The 12,886-nt window shown below is 54.8% G+C and overlaps 1 protein-coding gene across 1 annotated transcript in view; it reads left to right on the forward strand.

Annotated features, from left to right (window-relative positions):
* The window catches only part of MCC (MCC regulator of WNT signaling pathway), a 177,086-nt gene that overhangs the window by 143,913 nt on the left and 20,287 nt on the right, over positions 1 to 12,886 (forward strand). The window contains exons 6-9 of the mRNA XM_040973256.1: positions 1,506 to 1,712; positions 8,029 to 8,175; positions 9,019 to 9,108; positions 10,030 to 10,178. Of these exons, the coding sequence (XP_040829190.1) occupies positions 1,506 to 1,712; positions 8,029 to 8,175; positions 9,019 to 9,108; positions 10,030 to 10,178 (593 nt within the window). The remainder of the gene's footprint in view (positions 1 to 1,505; positions 1,713 to 8,028; positions 8,176 to 9,018; positions 9,109 to 10,029; positions 10,179 to 12,886) is intronic.

The raw sequence follows: 12,886 nt of genomic DNA on the forward strand, positions 1-12,886 counted from the left end.
TTCATGCTCTCACCGCACTGCCTGGGGAGGAGCCGCTGAGGAATTCTCCCAACTCGTCGTTGACCAGTGGCCAGCTGTGTTCTCTTAGCACAGTCGCTGGTGTCTGTGTTCCTTCTCCATAGTCACCTTACCTCGGGGGCGTCTAGGCTGGATTTCTTGTCTCCAGGTAGAGCGTGATGCACGTGTGTGGCGCAGCTGCTTCTGCATCCGGGAGCTGGCTGGTCCCCAGTGCACACACAGCTGCTTCTGCATCCGGGAGCTGGCTGGTCCCCAGTGCACACACAGCTGCTTCTGCATCCGGGAGCTGGCTGGTCCCCAGTGCACACACAGCTGCTTCTGCATCCGGGAGCTGGCTGGTCCCCAGTGCACACACAGCTGCTTCTGCATCCGGGAGCTGGCTGGTCCCCAGTGCACACACAGCTGCTTCTGCATCCGGGAGCTGGCTGGTCCCCAGTGCACACACAGCTGCTGTGGGCAGGGTACAGACAAGCAGTCTCTGGTATTGCTGTCTCTGGTGTCACTCAGGTGTGGCCACAGCCCACAGAGCGAGATTGAAGGTAAGGACCCTGCTAACCGCCAAGGGCTTCGCAGGGCCAAGGCAGAGTTGAGGAGGGTCGGAATCTCAAGGAAAGACACAGCTTAGCTGGGGCACAGCAGTAAGTTCTGGGACCTCACACTGGCAGCTGAGAGAGGTGTCCTCATGTCATTAGTGTCTTAACCCCTGTTCACTACCTGCCTCCTGAATCCTCCCTCCTGTTACAAAACCCGTTGGCTCACACTTCCTCTCCCCAGGGTGAGCAAGCAGTCGGTTCCTTTGTGTTTCTTCTTTTCCATTGATGCTGTGTTTAAAGGAAACGGGAAGAGCTCGCCAAGTGTACATTCCCTTCTTTTTGGTGCGTAGCTGCTTAGAAACCAACTCCCTGCTTAGAAACCTCCACCAGGCACTTCCTCTGTTTCTGTGTCACTGAAGCTGAGTCTCTCTCTTGACTGAGCCTCATTCGCAGTGTCTGAGTTCCGACCAGACAACAAAAGCCGGCGATGAGGCAGTGCCCTGTCCGACTGCCGAGTTGGCAAGTGGGAGGCCTGTCACTGTGGAAACTTGGAGCTAAGTGGGGGTGCAGTTTGCAACCTTGTGTTGGGTTCGTGTCATATGGAGCGGCAGTTGGCCTCTGCCTGCTGTGTACCTTCTCCACCCATCCTGGAGTTGAAATGAAGGGCTGGGACTGGGACAGTTGTGTGTGGGACCATGATGGTCATGCAGCAGAAAGGACTGGCTATGCTTTTCCTGCTCTGAGGGCTGCTGCACAGCACAGGTGCAGTGCTGGCACATGACAGAAACCAGAGACGGGATGATTTGGGGTGTTGCTGCTTTCCACAGCCGTGGTTTACAGTAAGGTAGCTCTAGAACCCACCCACGGTGGGCACCTGCTCCTGCCCCGCCGGCTTTCTGCCAGCCTCTTTCCAGGGTGATCCACGTGGCTTCTCTCTGCTTCCACGTTTTGCAGACAGTTGAGGAGATCGAGGGGGTGCTTGGCCGGGACCTGTACCCCAGCCTGACCGAGGAGCGATGTCGGTGGGAGAAGGAGCTGGCCAGGCTGAGGGAAGAGAACGAGAGCCTGACCGCCATGCTGTGCAGCAAGGAGGAGGAGCTGACCCGGACCAAGGCGACCATGAACGCCGTACGGGAGGAGCGGGACCGGCTGCGGAGGAGGGTGAGCACGCCCGGGCCAGGCCGCTTCGGGCTGGGACACACAGCAGGGCACTCAGCAAGGGATGGCACTTGTGCTCCTGGCAGGCCCCACCCCTTACTTGTTATGAAATGTGTCTTGAAAGTATTGATTTGTAGAGGTAAGACTTCAAAGATTGCTTTTTCTTTATAATCTTAACTCTTATATGAATGGTAAATGCTACCAAAGCAGAGATTCTCCAACTGCCGTCTGGGTGTGTGCAAATTCCCCCAGCTCAGCTGAAAGATGATTTCAATTTGAAAATGTATAAAGAATTTTCCCTTTTTCATTTTCTCTATAAAATATGCATTAATATTGTAGGTAAGTACTCTCACCTACACTAAACCTAAGGTAAAATGTCCTATTTCTCCTAGTGTAAAATTACTAAAATTAGAATACTCCTGTGGTTGTGTCTGCGTGCGCGTCTGTGTGGTGTGTGCGTGATTCAAAAGGTATACAGGAAGTGGAATTAAAAGTTCATTTTGATGCCAAAAACTTAGAAATCCATGCATGTGATAGGCCCTTAAAAAGTTGCAAGAAGTGCATATTATTTAAAAAAAAAAAAAAGAAAGAAAGAAAAAGAAAAAATCCCATATGTGGGTTTTAGGGGATTTTCAGCACTACGTCTTTTTTTGAGAAACAAAGAACTAGGGATCTGCGGATCACACCCCCAATGCCTGCAGCAGCCTCTCGTCAGATGTTGGGAGGGCAATCCCAGCCCACCGCAGGGCTGGCAGGGTCCACGCGCTTGCGGTCATGGTGGCCTAGGTGAGGTGCACACGGGAAGCATTGCAGTGTGGGGCCCGGGCTTCCTGACCATTGGGCCACAGGCTCCCCCGAGGTTGACCAGTAACTTTGTTTTTGCATGGATTTTGAAGTGCCCTCATGTGTACCTACATGTGTGTGCCTGTGTCTGTGTGTGACTCCTGAACTCCTGCTGATACTGGCACAGCTTTGAGAATACTTTGTCGGGCAGACTTGTTCCAGCACTAAGCTTTCCAAAGGTGAAGTTATCTGTCCGATTGTGTGATTGAGAGAGGGCAAAGCAATGAATTCCTCAGGCACTTTCACTTGGTAGACCTGCTCTGTTTGTGAATCTTGGCTGTATCAGAAGCGTGCCTTCCTGTGCTCTGAGTGGTAAGTTTACACACAAAAGCAGGATCAAAGAGAGGCAAACACATTTGGCAGCTCTCACGGCCCTTCTGCATTGCTTGTTCTTCCCTACCTCTAAATTACACCTTCGAAGTCATGTTCCCAGTAAAGTCAGCAGTGTAAGCCGTTGTTCTTAATCCATGTACAAGTATTCTTCTCCACCATTAGGTCTGAATATGGAAGAAATTATTATTTTTGAATGCTACCAACTCTTCTTCAGCGATGGTTGATATCATAATTAAAAGGCTCATGATTTTGTTTGCTCCCACGTGGGTAAGCGCGTCCCCAGAGCTCAGCTGTATTGGATGCCACGTGTCACACTAGCTTAGTCAGCAGAGGCTTTGCCTGGCGAGAGTCCCCCAGCACCCAGGCCGCCCCACCTGGCAATTCCTGACCCGCCTCCCTGATTGTTGGGAGGCATGCCCTAATTAGGCTTGCTCTGAGTGTGCTCTGACGGTGCAGGCTTATGGAGGAGCGTGGGTCCTGGGCGTAATTACATATTGTGACTTGGAATGAATTTCCTCTTCCAACTGGAATTACTGAAGCACCGTCAGCCCGAGATTAGGATGAGAAAGCTGTCCTCCCACCTCCTGACTACAATGTCTCTTCCAGCTAGCTGCAGGGCTCACTGTCAACAAATGGCAGCGTGGTGTGCTGAACTAGACCCGGTGCAGTAGCTTTGAACGTGACCTACCAAGTCACCAAGAGCCCCTGGCCAGTCACCTGGCCTTTCTCAGCCTTCATTTACTCTGCCAGAAAGTAGAAATGATGTGATTCCCAGTGGAGGAAGCCTCAATGAGATGTGTAGAGTACTTGGCACGTGGGAAAGCTCCAAATCCTCACAGTAGCTTGGGGAGGGGGGTAAAAGCCGGAGTTAACTATTGGACGGCTTATATCTGTGCCTCATTTATCTCCAAATAAGAGAATATTAGGCGTATTTCTGTTTATTTCTAGACAATTTTTTCAAAGAATGGGTTTCAAAGAAGTTTTTAGGTAATCGAATAGCATTTTACTAGATTTCCAATTGCGACGGACCGGCTCGGCCAGGAGCAGTCAGTCCGACAGGAACAGGACCCCGGGACGGTGGGCAAGGATTCGGCGAGTGACAGACAGACAACTCGAGGCAGTTGTGTCTGAGTGCGTTTGGAAAAGCAAGGCATCAGCTTATATACAGTAGATGATTGCAAAGGGACATTTTCCGTGTTTATTCATGTGGTTGCATTTCTACAATTATTCCAGGGAGGTGAGCGGGGCTGCTGGGATTGTTCTCACACAGCCTGGTGACAGACTGCGGCTGCAGTTTTAATCATTAAGCAGTTCCTTACGTTGGTTTTAATATTAACCTATTTTTCTTGGTTTTTTCTTCCTGTATGGTTTTTTTAAGCTATAGATCTGTACTATAATCTTCTTTTTAGGAATTCTCAAAAATAGTCCCAGGTAGGTTTATTAAAGCTAGTGACTTGATAGTTTTTATCTCAGACTGCTTGCTGTCCTTGTCCAGTCTCCCGTCAGAAGGCTTCATGGAACTATAAAGGAACATCGAGCCTTTGCCGCACATAAATAACATTATCCCAGCCATAAAGATAAGAGCAAAGAGAGTACAGCCAGGAACGCCGAGACCGCTGGAGACGCAGCCGAGTCCAGGAGGCATCCTTCCTGGGAGCTTCCGCCTCGGCCTGCTCATTTCTCACCCGGGCTCCACTGGAGGTGGCGTCACATCCAATGTTAAAATACTTCCGCACACCACCTTCTACCTAGCATATTTTTCCACCTTCATTTTGTTTAAAAGCCGGAGTCAGAGGAAACAACAGAAAAAGAGAGAGCATGTTCCATTTGCTGGCTCACTTTCTAGATGCCCATGATAGCTGGGACCGGGCCACACCACCGCTGGCCCGTGGGACTGCAGCCAGCTCACCCCTGTGGGTGTGGGGACCTGAGTGCTTGGCAGCTCCTGCTGCCTTCCAGGGTGCACATGAATGGGGAGCTGGGACTCAACCAGGCCCTCAGAGCAGGCTGCGATGTGAGACGCTGTGTGGGGTGCAGCCTTGGCTGCCACCCCGTGCCTGCCCCACACCCAGTGCATTGCGAGTCTGCCCTTTGTCACTGCCTCTGTACTCATGGTATCACTTCCGCAGAGCTGGAAACACGATTCTGTGGTGCCATGGAGCGAGGAGGGTCCAAATCCACAGCGCATCAATGTTGTCATAAAAGCATGGGGCCACATGTTTTTCTTTGCCCACACTGACAATAAAATTTTAACTGATCAGATCAATAGATTGTGCTTGTCTCCTGTAGTTAAACAAAGCACTGTCCATAGGTCTTGTGAGCCCTGTTCAAGATTTAATTAAATTAGGTCTTTACTATAGTCAGTCAACAAATGGGCTGCGTGACAGAGCAGTAAGTAAGGAACAGCAGGAAGACACACTTCATTGTTAAATGAGAGCATCGTCCCCTCAGCGTTCTCTGTTGCATATCACCTGTTCACCCACACTTACAGAATAGGGTTTGGTTTTGCAAGGTACAATTAATTCCTATAGGAAGTAAGTACTTGTTCTCTGTTTGTTCACTTCCTCAGTGGGATTGGCCATTTGTGTCCTGGGCTGCTGGTTCTGAGATGGTCAGGCAGGCTTGCTAATAGGCTATTGCCATGTGTGTGTCTGAAGGGGCAGGTGGCCGCCCTGGCTGTCACTGGAGATCAGGCCATGGCGAAGCTCGGCCTTCCTGTGTTGTCTGCATTTGTTGCCTAAATTGTGTAGCTTACCTGCCATACCACAGAAACGATCCATGCTTTCCTCAGTTTTACAGCAAAGCAAACTTGATGTGGCCGCAGGCGTGAGAATCCATTTCCCTGTAATCATAAACTTGTGTGGAAATAGTCCCTGGGCACGACTTCAAACCTGTCTGCGGGTTTCTTCGGTTTGTTCTTCGTGTGCTTGCCACTGAGGGTTGGTAACAGCTTCCTGCGTGTCCTCCCCACGCTCCCGGCGGATGCTCAGCACATCTGAGTCCCTGAACCGCTAGCCTGGCACCTGCTCCGTTGGGCACATTCAGGAGACTGTTTCTACTCTTTTTAGGAAACGTGTAAATCCCCTCATCTGAAGCTTCTTTCTGATTGCCCCACCTCCCCTCCAAATCGCTTTTGTATTTTCATGATGTTCTGAAGATTCTGGCTGGGAACAGGGCGGCCAGTGTGTCCTCTGGTCCCTGGACACCACCTGCAGTGTTACACTAGGCAGGAGTCCATTGCTCTGGAACCTTGAGCCCGCAGAGTGAAGTTGGAGTCCCCCGATTCAGCTGACACAGGTCCCTGCATCGTGCCGTTTGAAATGGTGTCCGTTTGCCCCACAGCGAGGCACAGGGTCCAGAGCCCTTTCCTCTTCACAGATGATAGAGCCGAACGCCTGGTCCCGGGCCCTGTCAGGGCCATGAAGCCAGAAAGGGAGAAGTGTAAATGGGCGGGGACAGGAGGAAGCCATTTCCCTCAGCCGCCATCGCCCTCTGGGGAGCCGCGTACACCAGGAGCTTGCCCCATTTGTGCTTGGGGCTGCCCACATGTGCGCATGGGCACCGTGGGCTCGTCCGGCAGTCTGCTCGGCCGGATGGCGACACACAGGTCTGTACTTGGTGCTGGGCTTGCACCGGCTGCCTGACCTGAGAGCCACTGCCTGGTCCTGCTCTGCCTCACCGGTTACCACACCACCTGCCCTCTCACCTGGCCGTCTTCCTTTCTTGTTCTGGCCCCTGCAGATTTCACTGTCTGTGTTTTTTTAACCTTGGCAGTGAATTTCTTGCTCATTGTTTATTAGGCAGCATCTCTGCATTTTCAATGGCAGGGCCGTTGACATCACTGGAGGCTGTCGTTTAGTTGAGGTTCTCAGTTTTCTGTAAACTCTCATCCTTGGCTCGCTTGGCCAGGATTGGCCACCTCCCTTTCTTTGTGGTCTCTTTCACCAACAGTCCTCCTTCCACTTGGCCTGTCAGGAAGGTGCCCGAGTCCTGCTTCTGCTGATGCCCCAAGCACACACTTCGCTGTTAGGGCTTTGAGTCTCTGTTCTTCACCACGACTTCCATGAAGAAAGTGGGTGCTTACTGCGTCACTGTGTTGGATGAACATTCAGCTGAGCTGCACTGCTGTGAAAGGTGTTGGGACTTTTTCAGTCCCAGTTCAGCCTCCTCCTCACATCTGACGTCCCCAATTTCTCCCAGCATGCCTAGTGGAGACCTAGAGGACAGTAGACGGGTGTCCCTGGACAGCCTGTCCGCCCCTTGGGGTGTCCAAGCTCGCCTTCTGCTTGCAGACTCTCCTCCCGCCCCATCCTGCGCTGGCCCCTTCCCGACAGCTGCGGCTCACTTCTCCACCCTGCCCCAGATTCCTGAACCTGTAAGATCCTCAACTCCTTTAGACTGCTAGGTCTCATGGTCAACAGAGACCTTGTTACCTGCACACTTGAAGGTCCCCCACCCAAGTTCAGCATGTCCAAAGCTGACAAGGAATCAACTCTTCTGTGTCCCTGGACTGCAGTGCCATGAGGCCACGCCCCCTCCCGTGGCTCCAAAGGAGAATATTCCTTAACGTTCCTTTGCCTCTTGCCATTCCTGGTGATGTTGAACTTGTGCCAGTTTCTGACTCTGCCTTCACATGACGTCACACAACGTCCTTCCCCAGACCTCTGTGTCTGTCTCAGGTCTCTCTCCTCTCTTGAAGGACCGGGCACTGGATATGGGCCCATCGCAAACCCAGCATGGTGCCTTCAACCTTGCTTTAGAGCCTTCACTTGGTTATGTTTACCAAGACACTGTCCTGGGGTGAGGCAGTACCCACAGCATTGAGGGTTAACATTAGGACGCAGGACATAACCCAGGCCCGGGAGGAGGAGAGTAAATCTCTCCCTCTCGTAGGCTTGCCAGCACAGAGCCAGGCACTTGGGGCCCTGGGAAGAGACGCTCCATAAAGAGCTTCCATGACTTGGGGTACAATGCACCCTGGTGCTTGTGAAGAGCCAGCAGGGGCCAGGGCAGATGCAGTTAGGGATGCAGGACCTCTGATGTGCACTAGATGGCGCCAGCCGCCCGGAAGGCTGACTATGTCTACTTGATGCCAGTTGCTGGGGCACCTGCCAACCATATCTGAAACCCACTGTGCCTACAGGTCCGAGAGCTTCAGACTCGCCTGCAGAGCATGCAGGCCACCGGCCCCTCCAGCCCTGGCCGCCTCACAGCTGCCAGCCGGCCCGTGAACCCCAGCACTGGGGAGCTGAGCACTAGCAGCAGCAGCAATGACATTCCCATTGCCAAGGTGAGCACGGGGTGGGACCGGGAACGGGGGCACTTCTGCTGTCCGGGCCTGGCCACCAGGCAGGGGGCCTGGCCACCAGGCAGGAGGCCTGGCCTGGAGCCCCGGGGCAGATAGCCACCCTGTGTTTCATGTGTGTCCCGGCTGCACCTGGATCCCACATCGCACTCCTCAGCTGTTGAAGGATGTCATGACTGACTCGTCACTGTTGAGCGGGGCCGGTTTTGCCAGGTTGTCTGTACTTCCTGCTGGACGCAGGGTGGCTCGGACTGAGGGCAGCCCAGCAGGGAACCCTGAGTGTGAGCCAGGAGCTCCCCACGTTGCCAGTGCACCGCACGTCAGTTCGGGCAGGCCATGGCCACTACAAGCGGCGGCCCTACCCGGTGGCCGCCACCACACAGGGCCTGCCACGTGGTGCAGCACCGCCACGCGGCCCCAGTCGTGTCTCCACAGCAAGCTTCGTTCTCCGCAGTCACGTGTTAGTTAGGCTAGCGCGGTGCTTTTCAGCCAGCAGTGCCTCTCCAGGGCGCAGTGTGCCATGTGGAGAGCGACTCTGTTCGCAGCCGTTGGCACCTCGTGGTGAGAGACTAGGGCTGCCACTGGACATCGTGCACTGCGTGGAGCAGCCCCTCGGCAGTCACCCAGCTCAGTATCCGCCGTGCTGATGACCCGAACCCCTCAGCCTAAGGGACAGTAGACAAGCTGGCCGAGTGAACTCCTTTTACAAAGTTGGTCTGTGGAGTTGATAGGGATGAAAGTGAGCCTGGTCTGTAGCCACCCCCAACACTATCTGGGACACGATGTGTACTTTCTTGGTCTTTTTTTCTTTTCTTTTTTTTTTTTAAGATTGCTGAGAGGGTAAAGCTTTCGAAGACGAGGTCCGAGTCCTCCTCCTCTGACCGGCCAGTCCTAGGCTCGGAGATCAGCAGCATAGGGGTGAGTGGTCCTGGGGCCGGCGGGGTTGGGCTGCAGGAGCTGCGCAGACTGGCTTCTGACACCAGGGGGCGGCAGAGTTCACCCCCAGTGAGCCAGCTCGTTGTGACTGTGCTTCCTTCCCGAGGATCAAGTCAAAACGAGCACCAGTTTCCGTGTGGTGAATTACTTCGTAAGGCTTAAAAGGGACCTTTCCTCTTCAGATCAAATAAATCTCTCTCCCTTTACTAAGCAAGAGAGAGAGATCCCCATACACACACACACACACACACACACACACACACACACACAAAACCATTCAAGTAAAGAAAGAAAGGACCAGGTTTAGCTCCCAGTACTTTAGACGATATTGTTGGTTGAGGCATCTGCTTTCTCTCACCTGCGCACAGGCCGAGAGTCAGGAAGACCTGAGATGGCCCGTGTCTGCCCGGGTCTCCGGCCCAGAGCCTGTGAGCCCGGGGCGGGAGGCAGCCTCTGACCCTTGGGGGAGTGCCTGCTGAAGGTCAGGACCAGGCAGCCAGTGCTGGGGAGAGCCTGAGGAGCAGGTTTAGGATCCTTCATTTTGAATTTTGCCCTGAACAACAATTGCATGCTTTCAAATTCCAGCCTGGAGGCAAACGGTGGGAGTAAAGGGACAGCCTGCTCCCGGAGTGCAGTGCGGGGTGCCGCAGCCTGCAGCAGCAGGGTGGGGAGAGCTTCCAGACTGCTCCACATCCCGGAATGTGGAGCCTGTGATGGGTCCACCGGGCCCTGTGCTGCGCCCAGCATTGCCCTGTGCTGTGCCCCGCGGTGCACGCCGTGTCCACCGGGCCCTGTGCTGCGCCCTTGTACCGCTGTGAGGAGCCCGGCAGAGTCGCAGCCACAGTGATGGGGATGTCCCCATGGTGACCCTGTCCTCAGGGCAGCTCACGCTCGTGTGCACAGGTTTCCAGCAGTGTGGCCGAGCACCTGGCCCATTCGCTCCAGGACTGCTCCAACATCCAGGAGATTTTCCAGACGCTCTACTCGCATGGCTCCACCATCTCCGAAAGCAAGATCCGGGAGTTTGAGGTAGAGACCGAGCGGCTAAACAGGTAAGGAGAACCCTGAGATGAGTGCCGGCTGCTTTGTGCAGCACCGTGGGGTGGGTCTAGCGTCTGGACTGTCGGGGTGTGTGAACAGTCACCAGGGCTGCATTCTAGGGGTGCAGCCCCTGTGGTCACACGCATCTGAGGAGCAGTCCTCGTGCCCGGCTGCTCTACTCCCATTTTTGTAAATAATTCATAAACCCGGGACCTCGCCATTCCGTTTTGCATGGGAGCATGTAGCCGGCCAGCATCCGGGGGCTCAGGAGCAGTAGAGGCAACTTGGCCAAGTCGCTGCTAGCGTGGCCAGGCCTGTGGCTCCGACTCTGCTCTCCTGATGGCTTCTTCTTGAATCCGTGCTCCGAGCGCATGCGCCTCGAGCCCCCACCGTCTGCCCTGTCTCCTTTAGAATCCGCTGACTGCGCGCCGGTTCCGGGGTTTCTCTCTGAAGCCGCACAGCAGAGGGAACACAAGTTTGCCCTCGGGGCTCTGGGCAAGGGCTGGTGTTGTGTGTCATCCCGTGACGAGGCTTGGAAAGCCAGGAGGACCCTGGCCAAGCCACGGCGACCACTCTGACTCAGCAGGGTCCACAGTGACAGGACAGTCTACAGCCACAGCCGGGTGGTGTGGCCCCCTCCCGCCGCCCGGCTCAGTGGGAGAGTGCGGTGGGAGCTGGGGGGCCGTGAGCTAATCGGGAAGAGTGTGGAGCCTGCTCCCACCGCTGCCGCCTCATCCGCTGCTCTGGTGTGCGGCAAAATGGAATTCAGTCGGCATGTTTACCCTTCCCAATTTGAAACCATGTGAGGGAGTTTTGAAAACTAAGGCAGTGTGGCAATCTGGGTCATTTTGAGCCTTGACGTTAATGGTTTCCTTATTAATCTGAGATGCTGAGGAGCGAGGGTCCCATGCGGCAGCCGGGCGTGCTCGGCCTTGCTGCCTGGGAGCCAGATGTGCCCTTGGCAGTGGGCTGAAGTCAGATGCTACCGAGGGGCCTGTTTTATAAGGAACTCCTTCCTTCCTGCTGGTTCTGGGAATGAGCAAGCTACTGGATTTGGGGGTGCTGGGCGCCCTTCTGCTCAGTTTTGTGTGCCTGGGAGAGTGGCATTTGCGGTGACTGGGTGCTGGCATTGACGGAAGGCTCTCGCGGTCAGCCACCGAGTGCTGTCTGGAGTAGGTACTCCGTCTGTTACGAGGGTATGTCGGTTGGCATGCCCTGAGTGCAGAGGCACCGACTAGCTGTAGGGCACGTCCAGCCCTGCCCTTTGGCCTCACTTCCGTCGTTCCCCTGTGGTCGTGACTATAGCTGGAACCTCTCTCTGCAGCCTGATACAGGTGCCTAATGACCTGTCTCACAGCTGGAGGGATCACCCTCAAAAATGGCACCTTCGCCCCCGGGATCACCTCAGGCCACCCCACAATGAAGGGACATTTTCTGCTTTAGCGAGTCTGTGTCCAACAACTGTTCTGTACTAGACTTCTTGACATACAAAAGTGTCGTAAGATAAACTGAAAAATAGTAAGAGAAGGCTCCCAAACAGCCATCAGGGGGACCCCCTCAGCAGAGCGGGTGGCATTTACTGAGATGGCAAGAAAAGGTGGCCAGGGTGTGGGACAAACCAGGAGTGCCCTTTGGGGGTCCTAAAGCCCAGGTGGCAGTGTGGCCCAGTGGAAATGCCAGAGGAGCAGCCGGCTCTGTGGGGCTGGCAGGCAGCAGAGGCCTGAGCTGGAAGGTGCCAGGCTGTGGAAACACAAGCACCTGTTCAAGTCGGGCCTGAGTGACGTCACCACAGGCCAGCAGAGGCAGGGCCGAGGCCTGCAGGAACACCAGCCTCTCAGACAGAAGAGAAACTGTCTCTGAGCACGATGGAAAGCAACAGAGCCTTCCGAAGCCCAGCGAGGGGAAGGAGGGTGGCCAAACAGGACCTGGACGTGCTCTGGAGCAGGCTGGCAAGTGTGCGGGAGTGGGACAGTGTCCATGTCAGGACCACCAGACCAGGGCCAGAGAGCCCTGTCACCCCTGCCCATGAGTGGACCTTGGGCTGCCCGAGCCTGGCACACAGTGGTCCTAGTTCTAGACCCATCTGATGCCCTCCACTTGGCAAGTGTCTCATATGCTGCTCCAGGAGGTGTGTCAAAGAGCCGACTCCAGGCAGGTGCTTCCAAGCCCCCAGTATGCCTCCGGAGTGCCGTTAGGACTGTGGTCACAGCACAACAAGAGAGCATGTTCTGTGGGAAATGCAGGCCCCCTCGTGGTGGGCATTCATGTCTCGGGATCGAAAGTGCAGAAGCTGCAGGGCCACGTTTGTGTTGTTTTCTAACTGCGCTGCGTATGCAATTCTGAACCCTGCAAAATGTACACATTCCCGGGACTTGTGCTCCCAGGAGTTAGCTGCTGGTGCGTGTCACTGGGCACATATCCTGAGGACCCCCACCCCCAGGGTGTATCCTGAGCCCCCCCCACACACACACCTGCCGGCCCACCTGGTGCTTCTCCCCAGGAGTGGTTTCAGAGTGCAGAATCTGCCCACACACACTGCCTGGTTCAGATCTCGGGCAAAGGACCTTGCCTTCGGTGCCTCCTCTTCATCTGAGAAGAAGCGCCAGTGGGAGGCTGCTCTAGCCAGGGCTGGGCAGGCGTGGAAGTGCAGCCGGTTGGTTAAGCTGTGGCTTAGGATGCCCACACACCACCTCAGTGCTGGCCAAAGTCCCAGCCACTC

Source organism: Ochotona curzoniae, unplaced genomic scaffold (assembly GCF_017591425.1).
Source record: "Ochotona curzoniae isolate NIBS_2020 unplaced genomic scaffold, NIBS_Ocur_1.0 contig_1, whole genome shotgun sequence".
NCBI classification, from domain to species: Eukaryota; Metazoa; Chordata; class Mammalia; order Lagomorpha; family Ochotonidae; genus Ochotona; species Ochotona curzoniae.